At 42.5% G+C, this 18,126-nt stretch overlaps 1 protein-coding gene across 1 annotated transcript in view; it reads left to right on the top strand.

The window, feature by feature from the left end:
• Positions 1–18,126, top strand: part of dock10 (dedicator of cytokinesis 10) — a 339,343-nt gene that overhangs the window by 195,603 nt on the left and 125,614 nt on the right. The window contains exons 8-10 of the mRNA XM_078208965.1: positions 6,014–6,209; positions 6,660–6,736; positions 12,980–13,063. Of these exons, the coding sequence (XP_078065091.1) occupies positions 6,014–6,209; positions 6,660–6,736; positions 12,980–13,063 (357 nt within the window). The remainder of the gene's footprint in view (positions 1–6,013; positions 6,210–6,659; positions 6,737–12,979; positions 13,064–18,126) is intronic.

Genomic DNA, 18,126 nt, shown 5'->3' with positions numbered 1-18,126 from the left:
ACGTCTCCTAACCCCCCTGGCCGTCCCCTGTCCTCCTGCCCTTGGGAGTCTGAGGATTTGCCTTCCCCAAGATCCTGGGACATAGTCCCAGCATCTGGCCACTGCAGCACTCTCTGGCCAAGTTGAAAAGCTATCGACCAATCTGATTGACTGACAGCTGTCAGGGGCGGGACCTCCTACCAAAGGTGGACAGAAGTCCTGCCTGCTACCAATCAACTTTTGGCAAAGGTTGAGTGTGAAATGGCAGGCAGAGTGCAAGAGTGGGCGGCTGTGCATTAGGTGCCAACTCTCAGGATGGTGACACCTGATCATTTGCCATCCTTAAAATTATCCTACCCTATTTCATATCAGATGAACATGATACCCTTATCAGCTTCTACATGGCAACACATCTACCAGACATGATTGCAGTCACTTAAGCAATCATTCCACATACCAACAGCATTCTCAAATTGTGTGCTGATCGTTTCTCTACTATTGACAAACTCAAAGGTGATACATGGAAGCTATATATCGGCTATAATGTGTCCCACTCACAGGTAAATGGTAACAAATACCATATTATGTCAGCATACAGAATGAAAGTAAATGCGGAGTGAAACATGAAATTTAGAGCCTCACTGCTAAAGCCAGGAGATAAAGTGCTTGTGTAACCTGATGGTCATGTTGGAAAGGAAACAACCCACTATGACATCCAGCCATTTGTTATGACCAACACAAAAGGATTAAAGATCATTGCCAAGTCTGGGTCACATATCATCACACTTGAAAGCACTGAAAACACCATTTGCAAGCATTGAATCTGATTCGGACATCAGCGTCTCATATGAAGAACATGAGTAAAATGAGGGCATGCCTGATGTCAGATGGTAGTCTACTTGGGTGAAAATGACCACCATACTTAAAGTGATTATGTTTTAACTAAACTATTTCCAGTTGTTGAACAAATCTATCTTCTCATTGTAACACAAAAGCTATATATGTAACACTGTTACTGGTAGAGTAACATTGAAGTATGCTGTGGCCAGAGTTCTTCGACTTCGCCCGAGACTGGGGTTCTCCGATCCCGCTGCAGTGATTAGAGATTTGGCTGAGCACGTGGCGGGGCATACGGCATTGGAGAATTCCAGCCTGTGTGTCTCATTCACCAGGAAGGGGAGGGGATAGTGTATTGGAAATTGCATTGTGCATTTTGGCCACTTAAGGCTACCATACATACATATACTGTTAGAGAGAGGCTGGAGAGAACTAAAAAGAACCCATGTTCTTACAGCGTCGGCAGCTTTGATTCTCCGTGCATTTAACTGAATATCAACTTCACAGAACTCCCATCCTAACAGCACAGTGGGAGTACCCGCACCAAATGGACTTCACCAGTTCTAGAAGGAAGCTCCGCACCACCTTATAAAGAGCAAATATGGATAAGCAACAAATGCTGACCTTGGCTAATGACACCAACATCCCATGATTTGTTTTAAATTCAATGAGTAGTATAGCAGAAGTGGTTGAATCATTTGAGTTTACAACACAGGAGCTGTTCAGTTAGATCACCTCTTTAGTTTAGAAATCCAAAACTAATCCTATTGCCCTACTCTATGTCATTTATTAAATCTCCTCTGCTGCCATAGTATTTCTGGGATCTTGGGTCTCTCCTCCCGACTATAGTTTCTGCAACAAAAATGGAAAATGCTGGAGAAACTCAGCAAGTCTGGCTGCATCTGTGGAGAGAGAATAAAGTCAACGTTTCGAGTCTGGATGACCCTTCATCAGAGCTGAAAAGAAGGGAAATTGGACAAGATTTATACTGTGAAGGTGGGGGGGGGGTTGTAATTGAACAAAATGAATGTAAATGGTGATGATAAAGGCTGAGAAAGGTGCTAAAAGCGTCCAATAAATGATCAGAATGTGTGAAAGCCACTTCATGCTCTCATCGGGACCTGGAAATATTTATCAGTTTCACTTCCAATTCCCACCCCTCTATCACCTCTTTTACCCTTGCCTTCTGCAACTCTGGCATCGTGCTTGTGAATATATGCTGTCTGTAGAATTAATCTGTCTTCTATAAAGCAGGAAATAATTTTCTCTAACTGCGGCCTAACCAGTGAATCAAATTATCATTATTCTTGTACTCTGTGTCTTAATTTATAACATTCAAAATACTATTAGCCTTTTTTAGGATTTAATATATTCGAACTCCTAGATCTCCCAGATCATCTCCACCCTTCAGTGTCTATTAAGTATATAGTCCCACTTCTTATTTTTCTCACAAAGTATGTTACCCACACTTAAATATGTTCATTCATATGCTTTCTGTTTACCCATTCTGCTGACATGTTTGTTGCCTTAGGTCGTTCATGCTAACTTTTGTGTTATCAGTAAATTTGGAAACATGTTCTTTGTAACCAAGTCCAAATCATCTACATGTGCTGAATGTAAATGTGGACCCTAGAATGACTCATAAGTTGTATCATTCCAACCTTTCTTCAGTCCAAATACCTAACATAAGACTTTATTTGCATTCCACCTATCCCTGCTGTTACATGGTCTCTGGCAGTATATGCCCTGTCCTTGAATTTTTAAGATACCTGAATGAATGCTTTCTGCAAATCCTTTTAACTACTGTTAACAGTTTAGCTATTCTTTGAAACACTACTACATTTGTCAATGATAATGCACCCTTAACAAAAACATGCCCACTGTCTTGGTAACAAAATAATAGGGTTGTCCCTCAATTTTCATAGATAATTTGAGGATAGCAATGGATATAGCAAGGCGTTCGATAAGGTCCCCCATGCAAGGCTTCTAAAAAAAGTGAGAGGGCACGGGATCCAAGGGGCTGCTGCCCGGTGGATCCAGAACTGGCTTGCCCAAAGGAGGCAGAGAGTGGGTATAGATGGGTCTTTTTCTAAATGGAAGTCGGTCACCAGTGGTGTGCCCCAGGGATCTGTTCTGGGACCCTTGCTGTTTGTCATTTTCATAAATGGCCTGGATGAGGAAGCGGAGGGATGGGTTGGTAAGTTTGCCGACGACACGAAGGTTGGTGGGGTCGTGGATAGTCTGGAGGGATGTCAGAAGTTACAGAGGGACATAGATAGGATGCAAGACTGGGCGGACAAGTGGCAGATGGACTTCAATCCAGATAAATGCGTCGTGGTCCATTTTGGTAGGACAAATGGGATGAAGGAGTACAATATAAAGGGAAAGACTCTTAGTACAGTAGAGGATCAGAAGGACCTTGGGGTCCGGGTCCATAGGACTCTAAAATCGGGCCCGCAGGTGGAGGAGGTGGTTAAGAAGGCGTATGGTGTGCTGGCCTTTATCAATCGAGGGATTGAGTTTAGGAGTCCGGGGATAATGATGCAGCTATATAAGACCCTCGTCAGACCCCACTTGGAGTACTGTGCTCAGTTCTGGTCGCCTCACTATAGGAAGGATGTGGAAAAGATTGAAAGGGTGCAGAGGAGATTTACAAGGATGTTGCCTGGATTGAGTGGCATGCCTTATGAGGATAGGCTGAGGGAGCTCGGTCTTTTCTCCTTGGAGAGACGAAGGATGAGAGGAGACCTAATAGAGGTGTATAAGATGTTGAGAGGCATAGATCGGGTGGACTCTCAGAGGCTTTTTCCCAGGGTGGAAATGTCTGCTACGAGAGGACACAGGTTTAAGGTGCTGGGGGGTAGGTACAGGGGAGATGTTAGGGGTAATTTTTCACACAGAGGGTGGTGGGCGAGTGGAATCGGCTGCCGTCAGGGGTGGTGGAGGCAAACTCAATAGGGTATTTTAAGAGACTCCTGGATGAGTACATGGAGCTTAATAGGATGGAGGGTTATAGGTAGGTCTAGAAGGTAAGGATGTGTTCGGCACAACTTGTGGGCCGAAGGGCCTGTTTGTGCTGTAGTTTTTCTATGTTCTATGTTCTATATGTATTGTGATGCTTTATTGCTAAATCTGATTAAATGATTTTAAAATCATTCGTAGGATTGTCTGTTTCATTATGGGGGTATACCTTTTTCCCTCCTCTTGAGTTCATGTTGCCACTTTTTACCGTCTGGCTGCACTTTCCTGCACCCATTTCATTCTGGCAGTCATGGTTTCTGTCTGCTCTGCTCCAGAGGATTCTGCGCTGCTGCAAGCGAACAGGAAATTCTGACCATGTAGAACGATGAGAAGAGTTTCCAATGATGTCATGAAACTACATTCAGTCAATCCAATCAAAGAACAGGAATGGCACTGAGTGTGGAGCAGTGAATGAGAGTCAGATTGTAGGAAATGCAGGTAAACAGACTTAGACCTGAAGGCACTGACTGCCCACTTGCTGGTTGGCAAGTATGCGAGGCTGCTATATCATTAAGGGAAAAGACAGATTGCACATTGCAGACTGATGGATGGTGGCACTCGCACTGTGGTTAACTTTCAGTACATTAAATGTGATCTTAAACCAGCGCAGCTGGTGGAAACAAAATTATCATAGGCCAACTGTTAGAAATAAATCTGCCACTTTATGGTGGTGCACATTTCAAGTTGTATCTGAAGCAATCTGAATAGAATCAGTCTGGGATATTAAGAAGTGTTACAAATCCTCCCAGTCACTTCCAATTTTAAAAAGATCAAATATCCATGTATCCAGATTAGCATTCAATGCCACGTGACACATGAGAAGGGCTCTAGCAGAAGTGAGAGCAAAGTTAGAAAAATGATGGTTTGGATCAATTTGATGTTTAATTAGATGCAATTTGGTAGAGTGAATGGAATTATCTGAAGATATTTATTAAGGGCATTAAATGGAATGAATTTGAGAAAGCTTAATCTGCTTTCCAATGGAATTGAATCCACAGTGAAACATTTCACAATGGCTGAGAAACCATGGAAACTTTGATTCTGATAGTGGGTCATTGAATTATCAGGAAACTGGTTTGTATTTCACTCGTGCTGCAGTTGAACTTCTGGCTTCTGGTACTGTCATTTGAGGTACATTTTTTTCTGTATCTCACTGTCATACCCCCCCCCCCCCCCCCCCCCCCCAAGGTATACTGAGAAAGAATAACTATCCATAGTGGTGTGCAGGGAATTTTATTTAAAGGAATATGCTCTAGGCTGGATCATCAGATCCAGTTAATAAAGATTTGTTTGACAACGTGTTTCTTGCCCTTCCCATCATGCGAACACTTCCCAGTGCCACTAAGTACATGGATCATCTCTTGCAATAAGCACCATGACTTGTTCTGCCATGCGTTTCCTGTTAAGGACACATTAGTTGGCATTTGAAGTGCACTCACTTCATAACAGATAGGTAAATGTGTTCTAGATTGTTATCGAATTACTATATATATTACTGCAAACAAGATCTGATGTGAAATGTTGCTAGAGGCTAAAAGGAATCTAAACATTAAAGATGCATTCTCCAACCTGCAACATGGCTGTCATATTGATTATTCCTGGTGCTATAGCAATTCCATTCAAATGATTTGTAAAAATGTCATGGGTCTAATGCCAGTGGTGGAGGGAGTTGGGCATGCATCCATCTATTCCTGCAGGTATTTAATGCTTAGTCCCACTTTCCAACCTCAGTGCTGGCTCCCCAGAAGGCCTGGGAATCCTGTCAGTAGCCCATCAAAATTATCACTATGATGTCAACTGCAGCATATTTACTAAGGGGAGCAATAGGTTAAATGGACAATGTTAAAATGCTGGAACTCTCTATCTTAATAACATTGCAGGAGTTCCTTCACCACAAGGGCTACAATAGTAAGAAGGTTTATCTTAACCTCCTCGAAGAATGCCTGCATTAATTGCCCATGTCCCTCAAATAAATTAAAGTCCTGCCCCACCATACAGCAAATTCCACCCAAACAGAAGATTCCATCTTCAGAACTGACTTAGTGCAACAGAAAGTTAATTAACAAAATCATTATTTGTAAGTCCTTGTCACCCTATGCTTGTCAATTTATTCGATCAAAATGGCCATTTAAAAAAATTCTATCTCTCTCACTTTCTTGTCTGTTGAATCTTTCAGAACAATAAACTTCGTCGACACGCCTTTGAGTTGCAAATGAACAATGTGACGTACTTTGTGCTGGCAGCGGATAGTGAACAGGACATGGAGGATTGGATTTCCACCCTGAATCGAATCCTGCAAATCAATCCTGAAGGATCAAGTCAGGAACGAAAAAGCGTGGACCTTACAGATGCCAAACATGATGAAACTCTGGGTAAATTGATGCTTTTCATGAGTTTAAAGGGAGGATTGAATTAAATCCTGACAAATAATTAATTCCTTTTTAAACACATAACTTAAATCTCTAATGTAAAAATATTTTACTAAAGTTATGAATTTTCCAGCACAATGTAAAACAACAGCCAAGTTCTTATTTTCTTCTGAAATTTCAAAACCATTTTAAGATAATTTAAAATATTACTTTGATAATGGAGATGGAGCTAATTTTGGAAAAATAATGTTTACTCATGCTCCAGATGTTGATACTTTTCGAATGTGTACTTAACCTGATTGTTTGAGTTTCATATTATTCATTGCTTCATCAAATTCATTAACAGAATTGCGTTCACATTTTGCCGTAGTTAAGGAAGATTACATTGAAGCATGCTAAATTGATCAAGTCAGCAGATTACATAAACTTTGTTTGACTTAATTATTCCAACAGAGGATGAAGTGGCTGATCTCGGCTCAAATGATGTAATTGACTCTTCTGAGGACACCATCCATCCAGAATTAGCAAAGGTAAAGCTAACTCAGCATCCAAGCTCACTTTTTTTTGACCTCCAATAACTGGATTGGCAAATCGCTCACTCCATGAAGATCTGTGGATTACATAATAAAAATGAACATGTTTATGAACTCTAAAGAAATCAATACTTTTTGCAAAGAAAAAGACATTGAAATGGAACTGGTTACTGAATTGAAATTTAAAGGATACATTTTCGTGCTCATAACTAGGTATGGCTTTTAAGGCCTTATTGCAGAATTTGGGGTAAGCTGTGCATATTTACCATCCATTAATTCATTCCGAGTTCAAATCCAACCCTGCAAGTGGGGGTGATTTTTATTTTTGTCTAACAGCTGTGTATGCAATGAATGAAAATCAGGTTTGTTCATTTGTTGACAACAAATAATTATTTACCATAATTCATTTGACACTCAGGAGAGGAGCCCTAAAGATGCCCAGTTTGTAAAGCGAAGATGAACATTGGCACCTTAATAGTGAAAAGCTTCAATTGTGAATCATTGTGATCTAATTTCCTAGGGAGCTTTACCTTGTCTCATCAGAAAGTGAAGCATTTCTTAATCGCTGGTGGTGCCAAAATAAATATCTTTTAGTCTCCAGTGGGCATCTATTTAAATGGAGTACTTATTCTCTGCCAGGAACTGGGCTTTTCAAGAACTTTAGAGATGGCAGAATTCTAATCACATTTACAAGCAATGCAATTTGAGTTCCTATCAGCATTATTTTGCACTCTCAAAACTGGGCACATGCATCTAGCCCCTAGCTCCCCCCACCCCCCACACACACATAGACTTGGGATTTCTGCTCATAATGCTCTTTTGCAGGATTTTATTGGATCTCCATATTTAAGCTGGACACTAATAAGCATGTTCTAAAATCTTTTGAATATATAGATATTTTTTTAATTTACTAAGTATCTGAAAATTGTTTGCCAATATAACTGGTAAATGGTTCAGTAGAGGTTTTTCAAGTCATTTTCAATTGTTTAAAATCTGGTTACGCTGCAAGCGATGGATGGGATATTGCTTAAAATCCTATTTTTTGTGACAAGCTCATTGTCAGCATATTAATCAAACGGTGTCAAGTTATCATTGTTAAAAATATCAAGGAACACTTTTAATATAAAGCAATTTTCTTTTAAAACATTAGTTCATAAAGCAAATGTTCATGACAAATTTTATGTACGGGAATATGTGAAGAGGTTTAAATGGATGCTCAGTGGGGGGAAAAACATGTCAGAAAAGTATTTTGTTAGGCAAATTGCACCTAGATCAACAATTATACCCTAAGTGAAAACTCTGCTCAAAGTCCTTTTGGGAGCAATTTGAGAGACTGGAAATTCCTGGGCTCCAGCCTACCAATATAGGTGCAGCAGAGCAGATTACTTTGCCTCTCCCCAAGTAAAGCCACAGAAACTGAACCAAGTTCCCTGACTGCAGTTTAAAGATCTGCTCTGCATAAGGGCATAATTCTAGTTGTATTCCACATTCCGAGAAACGGATGGTCTAGTTGGACCAAGGAGCGGCACAGGCTTGGAGGGCCGAAGCGTCTGTTTCCTGTGCTGTACTGTTCTTTGTTCCACTCCATCTCCCCATGCCCACCTTTACACCCAATATTTGTTACCCATTCCTAATTGCCCTTGAGCAGGTCAGGATGGGCCACCTTCTTGAACCGCTGCAGTCAATCTGGTGTAGGTACACCCCAGTGCTGCTGGCTTTTGACCAACTGACTGTGAAGGAATGGCATCATAATTTCAAATCAGGATGGTATGTGACTTGGAGGGGAGATTGCAAGTGGTGGAGTTCCCATGTGTCTGTTGTCCTTATCCTTCAAGGTGATCGAGGCCCTGGGTTTGAAAAGTGCTTTTGAAGGAGCCTTGGTGAATTGCTGCATAGGAACAAGGAAACACAGGAATATGTGGAGGGAATTAAGCCTCTCGAGCCTGCTCCACCATTCAACGACATCATGGCTGATTATCTAACTCAATGCCATTTTCCCGTGCTATCCCCTTATAGAAACATAGACGATAGGAGTAGGGGGAGGCCATTCATTAAGATCATCCAACTCAATAGTCTAATCCTGCTTTTTCCCCATAACCTTTGATCCCATTTGCCCCAAGTGCTATATCCAGCCACCTCTTGAATGCATTCAATGTTTTGGCAACAACTACTTCCTGTGGTAATGAATTCCACAGACTCACCACTCTTTGGGTGAAGAAATGTCTCCTCACCTCTGTCCTAAATCGTCTACCCTGAATCCTCAGACAGTGACCCATAGTTCTGGACTCCCCCACCATCAGGAACATCCTCCCTGTATCTATGCTGTCTGGACCTGTTAGAATTTTATGAGTCTCTATGAGATCCCCCCTCATGCATTTGAACTCCAGCGAAAACAATCCTAACCTAGTCAATCTCTCCTCATACATCAGTCCCGCCATTCCCAGAATCAGCCTGGTAAACCTTCGCTTCACTCCCACGAGAGCAAGAACATCCTTCCTCAGAAAAGGAGACCAAAACTGCACACAATCCTCTAGGTGTGGCCCTGTATAGTTGCAACCACACATCCCTGCTCCTGTACTCGAGATCTCTTGCAATGAAGGCCAACATGCCTTTTGCCGCCTTTATTGCGTGCTGCACCTGCATGCTTATTCTCAGCGACTGGTGCACAAGGACACCCAGGTCGCGCTGCACACTCCCCTCTCCCAATTTACAGCCATTCAGGTAGTAATCTGCCTTCTTGTTTTTTGCTTCAAAACTGAATAATCTCACATTTATCCAAATTATACTGCATCTGCCATTGATCAGCCCACTCACCCAACCTGTCCAGATCATTCTGAAGGATCTCTGCATCCTCATCAGAGTTCATCCTCCCACCCAACTTGGTATCATTTGCAAACTTGAAGATGTTACATTTTGTTCCCTCATTCAAATCATTAATATATTTTGTGAATAGCTGGGGTCCCAGCACCGATCCCTATGGCACTCTACTAGTTACTGCCTACCAATTTGAAAAGCACCCATGAATTCCTACTCTTTGTTTCCTCTCTGCCAACCAGTTTTCTATCCATCTCAATACATTTCCTCCAATCCCATGTGCTTTAATCTTGCACGATAATCTGTTGTGTGGGACTTTGTCAAACACTTTCTGAAAGTCCAAATATACCACATCTACTGGTTCCCCCTTGTCAACTCCACTAGTTACATCTTCAAAGAATTCCAACAGATTTGTCAAGCATGATTTCCCCTTCATAAATCCATGCTGACTCTGTCTGATCCTGTCACTGCTTTCTAAATGCTCTGATATAAAGTCCTTGGTAATGGATTTGAGAATTTTCCCCACTACCGATGTTAAGCTTACTGGTCAATAATTCCCTGTTTTCTCTCTACCTCCCTTTTTGAATATTGGAGTGACATTCACTATCCTCCAATCTGCAGGGACTATTCCAGAGTCTATAGAATCCTGGAAGATGACCACCAATGCATCCACTATTTCCAGAGCCACTTCCTTAAGTGCTCTGGGATGTAGATTATCAGGCCCTGAGGATTTATCTGCCTTCAGTCCCATCAACTTTCCCAGTTCCATTTCTCTACTAATATTGATCTCCCTCAGTTTTTCCCTCTCACTAAATTTTGCATTCTCCAACATTTCTGGCATCTGATTTGTGTCCTCTTTTGTGAAAACAGAAGACAGAACCAAAGTATGTGTTCAGGCCATTTCTTTGTTCTCTTTTATACATTTCCCCATTTCTGTCTGTAGGGGCCCTACATTGTCTTCACCAACCTCTTTCTTTTCATGTATCTATAGAAACTCTTAGTGTCAGTCTTTATGTTCCCTGCAAGCTTACTTTCATACTGTATTTTCCCCTTCTTAATCAATCCCTTGGTCCTTCTTTGCTGAATTATATGCCCTGATGTCATTAGTATCCAGAAATGTAACGATTTGTGCCTCGAATATACTCAATGACTGAGCGCCCACATTTGTCTGGGGCAGAGAATTCCAAAGGTTCGCCCCCTTTTGAGTGAAGAAATTCTTCCTAAACTCAGTACTATATGGCCTATCTTTTATTCTGAGACTGTGTCCCCTGGTTATAGACTTGGGGAAATATCCTTCCTGCATCTACCACTGTAAGAATTTTATAAGTTTCAGTGAGATCATTTCTCTAAACTCCAGTGTGTACAGGCATCATATTATAAATTATTTTATTTTCATTTCATTATTATAATTAACTTATAAATGCTGTACATTACACGCTGCTGCCACTGTGCATCAGTGATGGAGATAGTGAAGTGAGGTATAGACCAAACAGGCTACTTTGTCCTGGATGGTGTTGAGCTTATGGGCCTGATTTTACCATTTTGAGACTAAGTGCCGAATCTGGGCATCAAATAGATCCGCGCCTGGAATCCTCTTTCCAGCACGCCCATACGCGTTTTGCCGGCTCCAGTCCGATTCGCGCTGTGGGCGGGGCTTAGCGCTGGCGGACCGATCGGAGCTCTGAACTGCGCAGGCGCAGTTTGAAAAAAATCTGACAGAGCGCGCCTGGGCACGAAATTTTAAAAAAGCAGAAAGTGGAGAGAGCGGCTCTCTGATGATAATCGTCTGGTCGGGGGCGGGGGCGGGTTTGGACCCAGATCATCCTCTGGTTGGGGGGGGTTCCGCTGCCAGTCTGCGGCCGATCGGTGGGGAGGGAGGGGGCAGGGGGGTCCGCCGCCACTCTGCGGGCGATCCCTCCTCCCCACCGGAGGAACGAATCCCTCCTCCCGGAGTGGACATGCGGCCATGCCATCCCACAAAACCTTCAGGATGAAGCGATTCCTCGCTAAGAAGATGAAGCAGAACCGGCCGATTCCACAGTGGATCCGCATGAAAACCGGCTACAAGATCAGTACAAGTCCAAGAGGAGACACTGGAGAAGGACCAAGCTGGGCCTGTAAAGGGATACACCATCATTGGTACACTGCCAGCCACAGCCATCTCTCCCGCTCCCTTGCCCCTGCAGGGAGTAATCTGTGGCTGGTAGTGTACCAGTGATGGTGTATCCCTTTACAGGCCCAGCTTGGTCCTTCTCCAGTGTCTCCTCTTGGACTTGTACCGATCTTGTAGCCGGTTTTCATGCGGATCCACTGTGGAATCGGCTGGTTCTGCTTCATCTTCTTAGCGAGGAATTGCTTCATCCTGAAGGTTTTGTGGGATTGCATGGCCGCACGTCGACTCCGGCAGGAGGGATTCGTTCCTCCGGTGGGGGGGAGGGATCGCCCGCAGAGTGGTGGCGGACCCCACTTCCCCCTCCACTGATCAGCCACAGGCTGGCAGTGGACCCCCCCGCCCCCCCTCAACCAGAGGATGACCTGGGTCAGAGAGCCGTTGGAGGCTCTCACCCCGCTCTTCGGAAGCTGCAGCGACGACTTCAGACTTTTATTTTGCGGGTCGCTAAAAGTACGGATGCGGAACGGGCCAGAAGACGGTAAAGTGGGATTTGGCAATAGGGTTGGGCGCGCGGTTCTTTAAGTCGATGCAAATGCATTTAAATCATCGGGCCGCCCGATTCGGGCGCGGGCCGGACCCGCGCCCGAATCGGGTGTTGGTAAAGCCGCGATCTGCGTGGAATCGGGTGCAGATTGCAGTATAGGCCCGACGCCCAACTTTACCGCGATTTCACGGCCGAAAACAGGCGCAAAGGTTTGGTAAAATCGGGCCCTATGTGTGGTTAGAGCTGCATTCCCCAGGCAAGTGGAGAGTATTCCTTGACACTCCTGATTTGTGGATGAGGAACAGGCTTTGGGGAGTCAGGAGGTGAATTACTTGCCACAGAATTCTCAGCCTCTAGTAGCCACAATATTTGCATGGCTGGTTCAATTCAGCTTCTGATCAATGGTAACCCCCAGGATGTTGGTGCTGAGGGATTCAGCAATGGTAATGCTGTTGAATGCCAAGGGGAGATAATTAGATTCTCTCACGGTGGAGATTGGCATTGCCTGGTACTTAGACAAGTAACATTCACACCAGACTATCTTATATTGATGTCCCCTAATTTTGCTCTTTCTCACCTGTGGAAACACTTCATCCCTCTCCAGTGCCTCTATAGCATATAGCTGATCAAGACTGTGTAATCCAACCAAGGTTCAATATAAGTTTAGCATAACATTATCAATTCTGTCCCTCCAGAATTAAACCTTTTATTATTTTAGAAATAAAGTATGTGCAAAAATTCCTTTATCCTTTTCTTTTTTTATCCACAGTATATTGTAGAAACAGAAGAGACCATAAAAATGTCCAGAAATGAAGAACGACTAAATCTGTTTTCCCTTGACCCTGATATACCAGTAAGTAACTTACATATGTTGCTGTTGAATTAGTCAGCAAGGTACTGCTATCTGTTTCTTTAAAAATGTAATTAATATGGTAGAGAAGGCAGTACGCACTCTAAAGCCATCCACCAAGCTTTCCAGTATATTTTTCTTCAAGTTTCTTGCCATATCAACAATATTGGGGAAACATTCAGCAGACAAATGAACCTAAGTTAATCTTCAAGGCCCCTTTAGCAGCTAATTCTGGAACAGCAATGATTGAGAAATTGGAACTTTGATTCATAGCAGGGTGTGGGAAACCAAATGGACAGGGAGTGAAGAAAAGTAGCATTCAGGTGAATTATATTATGTATCATTGTAACCTACCAATACCAAAAGACTACATTGACCATAATTGATTTCAATAAACCCTGACATTGTTTACCATTCCAGTAAATTATGTTCGTTTATACCAGATGTTCTTACATTTTGGTGGAAAACAGTCTCATGAAAATACAATCTCAAGCTCATTGTAGTCAGTGTATTAATATTTTATTGAGTATTACTGTTTAGCTTTAATTAAAGTGTATTTTAAACAGAAAACATGATGGGAAGAAAAAGTTTTTTCACTGACCATCCAGTACGTGATTTAAAATGTCGAAGCTGCTCTGAGTTCTTGCTCATGAGCACGTGGTCATTGTGGTTTGGTGTTTTACACAATGGAGAAGTTTGCTGAGTCTGCTGCCAAGACAGATGTGTGAACTGTGGCCACATGGATGAAGCCATAACCCATCATAAACCATTGTTTTCAGGAGAAAATTAAGGAGTGAAACTTGAAATTTTGTGATAAGTGAGCATGTTATTTTACTTTAGCATGTTCAAATGAACTACCTTTCCCCATGGACTGTAACTACTTCTCCACCTCTCAATTCCTTCCTCCTGTAGTCCTGTTTTGAATCCAATTCCTCCCCCATCAACTGTTATCCTTCACCTCTAATGGCACCATTTTCTTGCTAGTTTTTGTCCGACTGATGTCCTTCCTGTACATATCACTTGCATTGACATTCTTTCTTTCCACTTATTTTCTTATATCTCTCACCTTTTTTCTCTTTGTCAGGCCCCTATTTAATTCTTTCTTTAGTCGCATCACCACTACTTCCTCTCAAACATATACACTGGCCATCAATAGGAAACCATGAACAGAAGCTCAATGTGTTTGTATGACTGTTTCACCATTGTCTTTGGTACACTCCACCCCCACTATTCCACTCGATTGTTCTGTGTACGTGTGAAACAGAAAATACTCCAAAAAATGAAGGCCATTTAAAAAACAATCTATTTGAAAAAAAAAGTTTGATTAACATCTCTTTTCTTTTGTTATGTTGCTGTCTGTCTCATTTATTATATATTTTTTAAACTGAGTGCCGATAACAAAAGCACTGTGGCCAGCAATGTGAGGGAGCTGAATAATCATTGCTAATTCCTGTAATTAAATTATGAAATGTTACTTCAGCTCAATTTTCGGTCTTAAGCTTGCAGCACTATCTCCCCACCTCACTCACCATTTTTAATGGGAACAGATTTTGGTAAATTTTTATTCTCATCAAGAGTGCAGGATTAGACATTTTTGGACCAAATAAAAGATTGTCTGTTCTCTATCACAACAATGTCCTTTAATGTCAACCTTCGTAGGGCACCATTTATTGCCCAGTGTGAATTTTCCTTTATCACATCAATAATCCTTTTACCCTTACTGTGTGAGATTGCAAAATTATGAATTCTACAGAATTAACAAGGGTGGGATTTTCCGGCCACACTTGCCCCAAGACTGGAAAATCCCGCCCCAGGTCAACAGACCTTTGCATGGTCCGTGTCCCAACTGCTATTATTCCTATGGCGGGCAGGACATGAAAATTCCACCAAAAGACCAGAATTCTACCACCCTGCCCACCACGGAATCAGAGCAGGCAAGGCATGCTCAATGAAAATGTCCGTTGTTCTCGGGTGGGATTTTCCAGTCTCGCTTGAGCGAGGCTGTAAAATCTCACCAAAGAGTCTGCAGTCCAGAAAAAGACTGTTCTGCTCACTTCTTGTCATTTATGCTCTACATGGGCTTTCTCCCACCCTATTACATCTAATCCTATGGGAATATCCTTCAATTCTTTTCTCCCTCATGTTTTTCTAGCTTCACCTTAAATACATCAATGGTATTACACTCAACCACTCCGTGTTGGTGAGTTCCACATTCCTGTCATACTCTGGATGAAAACGTTTCTTCTGAATTCCCTACTGAATTTACTAATTTCTAATATTGATGATCCCAACTTTGATGTTGTCCAGAAGTGGAAACATCATCTGTGCATCTATCCTATCAAACCCTGTTGTAATCTTGAAGACTTCTTCCAGTTCAACATTCAGCCTTCTCCTTCCTGGAGAATTGATCTCTAACCTGCTCAGTCTTTCCTGATAAGTATATGCTCTCAGTTCACGCATTTTCCTTCTGAAACTACTTTGCACCTTCATCAATGCTTCTCTATCCTTTATATGATATGAAGACTGGAACAATACACAATACTCCAATGTGGTTTAACCAAGGTTCAAAACAAATTTAATGTGTTTTCAATTCTACCACTCTAGAAATTAACCCTGGTGCTTGGGCTGCTTATTAGCCTGTGATTGTGCAGCTGAACACCTAGAACTTTTTGCTGTTCTATTCCACTTCAGATTTTTATTATCTAAGCCATACGTGACCAGCATGTTTTCTTCCTATCAAACACTTAATTATGTTAAAATTCATGGGTGGAATCTTGTGGTGGTGATGTGATTCTGGACCCACCTATATTGAGGAATGCCCACTGAACCATGAACCAATCAGGCAGTTGAGAGATCAACTCAGATCAGGAGCCAACCAAAGGCCAACAATAGCATCAATGGAAAGGCAGTGGCTGCTGCCAGAACAACAGCCACCAGAGGCCCAAGGTCATAGTGACCCAGGTCAAGTAAGTAATGGCAGGACAAGGCAAGGGTGTAGCCAAGTTAGGCAGGGTTGGCAGCAAGAGCAGAGATTGGATCTCCGTGCCTTTAACTCTTCCTGAGGCTGGGTCATTTGAGCAAACCCCTCCAGCCCCCCCACCGAAGAGACAACAAGCAGCCTGCACGGATTTACCTATGTTCCCCGCATGCCGAAAGGCTCTCCTGCAGCTGGTTTAATACAAGTGGGAGAGGAATGAGGCCCTTAAGTGATTATTAATTGTCCATGTAAGGCCCTCAATTGACCGTGGGGCAAGAATATCAGGTCCTCTTGCCACAGATGTAATTGGATGGGGTGCTCCTCACAATCTGGAACTCTGTATGTTATCACTGAAAGCCACTCCCTTGCCCTTGCCCCACCCCTGTGACCCCCCCTCCTTCAATTGCCTGCAGCTTAAGGTCTCTCCAGCAATGATGAGCCATTGACCAATGATTGGCCAACAGCTCATGGAGGGTGGGACTCGCACCACCAGGGACTTCAATCACTGGCTGTGAAGGCCCAGTGGTGACTGATTTCTGTCGAGCCTCTCTCAAGGAACTGAAGGGGATTCACTGCCGGCTCTCTGACCGGTGAAGCGATGGCATGGTGGCACAGTGGTTAGCACTGCTGCCTCAATGCGTCAAGGACCCAGATTCGATTCTGGCTTTGGTGGGTGTCTGTTTTTGTGGAGTTTGCACATTCTCCCCATGTCTGTGTGGGTTTTCTCTTGCAGTACAAAGATGTGTAGATTGGGTATATTAGCCATGGTAAATGTGCAGGGTTATGGTGAGGAGGTGGGCCTGAGTGAGATGCTCTTTCACAGAGTCGGTGCAGACTCCATGGGCCAAATGACCTCCTTCTGCACTGTAGGAATTCTATGATTCTAACCACATTGTTCTATGGAGTGTGACTCCTGTTTGATCTGGCAGAATTCTGGCCAATATTTCAAGTCTAGGTCCACTATCAATCAGAAACATTGCTCAGCTTCTCTCCACAGATCTGACCTGCTGAATATTTCTAACATTTTCTGTTTTTGCACGGTGGCATAGTGCTTAGCACTGCTGCCTCACAGGGTTCAATTCTGGCCTTGGGTCACTGTCTGTGTGGAGTATGCACATTCTCCCCGTGTCTGCGAGGATTTCCTCCAGGTGCTCCGGTTTCCTCCCACAGTCTAAAGATGTGTAGGTTAGGATTGATTGGCCGTGCTAAATTGCCCCTTAGTGTCAGGGACTTAGCAGGTTTAATATGTGGGTTTATGGAGATAGGGCCTGGGTGGGATTGTGGTCGGTGCAGGCTTGATGGGTCAAATGGCCTCCTTCTGCACTGTAGGGATTCTATGATTCTTAATCCTTACTCATTTTCTGTTCTGTAGCTAACTTGCAACCTATTCTGCTTCTTGTTTTCTGACTCCACTGCTCTGACCTTTACCTTGAATCTAGTTTAAATATCTTATCAAAGACAATATCTTCTATCGAATACATAACTGTTTTGTCCTCCTCCCCTTATCTATCCTGCATCTTCAAAGAACTGAATACAGTTGACCTTCACTTTATAAATCCGTTCTAAATAGCCTTTTGGATTATTTCTATTCCATCTTCAAGTAATTATTCTATTATCTTTTTCCACCAACGGACTTAGTCTTACTATATTTCCTGGCTGTATTCCCTGATCTTTTTTAAAGATATATATCATAATGTCTCTGGGAGCTTTATCTTCCTTTACTCTGTGCAAATGCAATTAATCTGCAACAGGGGTTTTGTCCTGCCTTAAGTTTGATTAGTTTATCAAATATTTGCTAATCATAAATGCCTTTATATATTTTTAAATCTCTTCATTCAATGTCATGTTCACCTCATCAGTCTCTTTGAAAAGTGATGAGGCAGAGTAATTATTCAATAATTCTGTCATTACCTGATACTTTTGAGTTACTGATCATTACATTAAAAGTGATGATTTAATTTCATACTGGATCCTTGCCACATTCAGTGAGTTGAGACCTTTGCAATATCAATTTGGGCTGAATTTGAGTTGTTGAAATGAAAGAAGAATCTAATACCTCCCTTTTGCAATTTAGTTCCTAATCCCATAA

The sequence above is a fragment of the Mustelus asterias genome, chromosome 3 (genome assembly GCF_964213995.1).
Source record: "Mustelus asterias chromosome 3, sMusAst1.hap1.1, whole genome shotgun sequence".
Classification (NCBI taxonomy): domain Eukaryota; kingdom Metazoa; phylum Chordata; class Chondrichthyes; order Carcharhiniformes; family Triakidae; genus Mustelus; species Mustelus asterias.
This window is presented reverse-complemented; position numbering and strand designations above follow the sequence as displayed.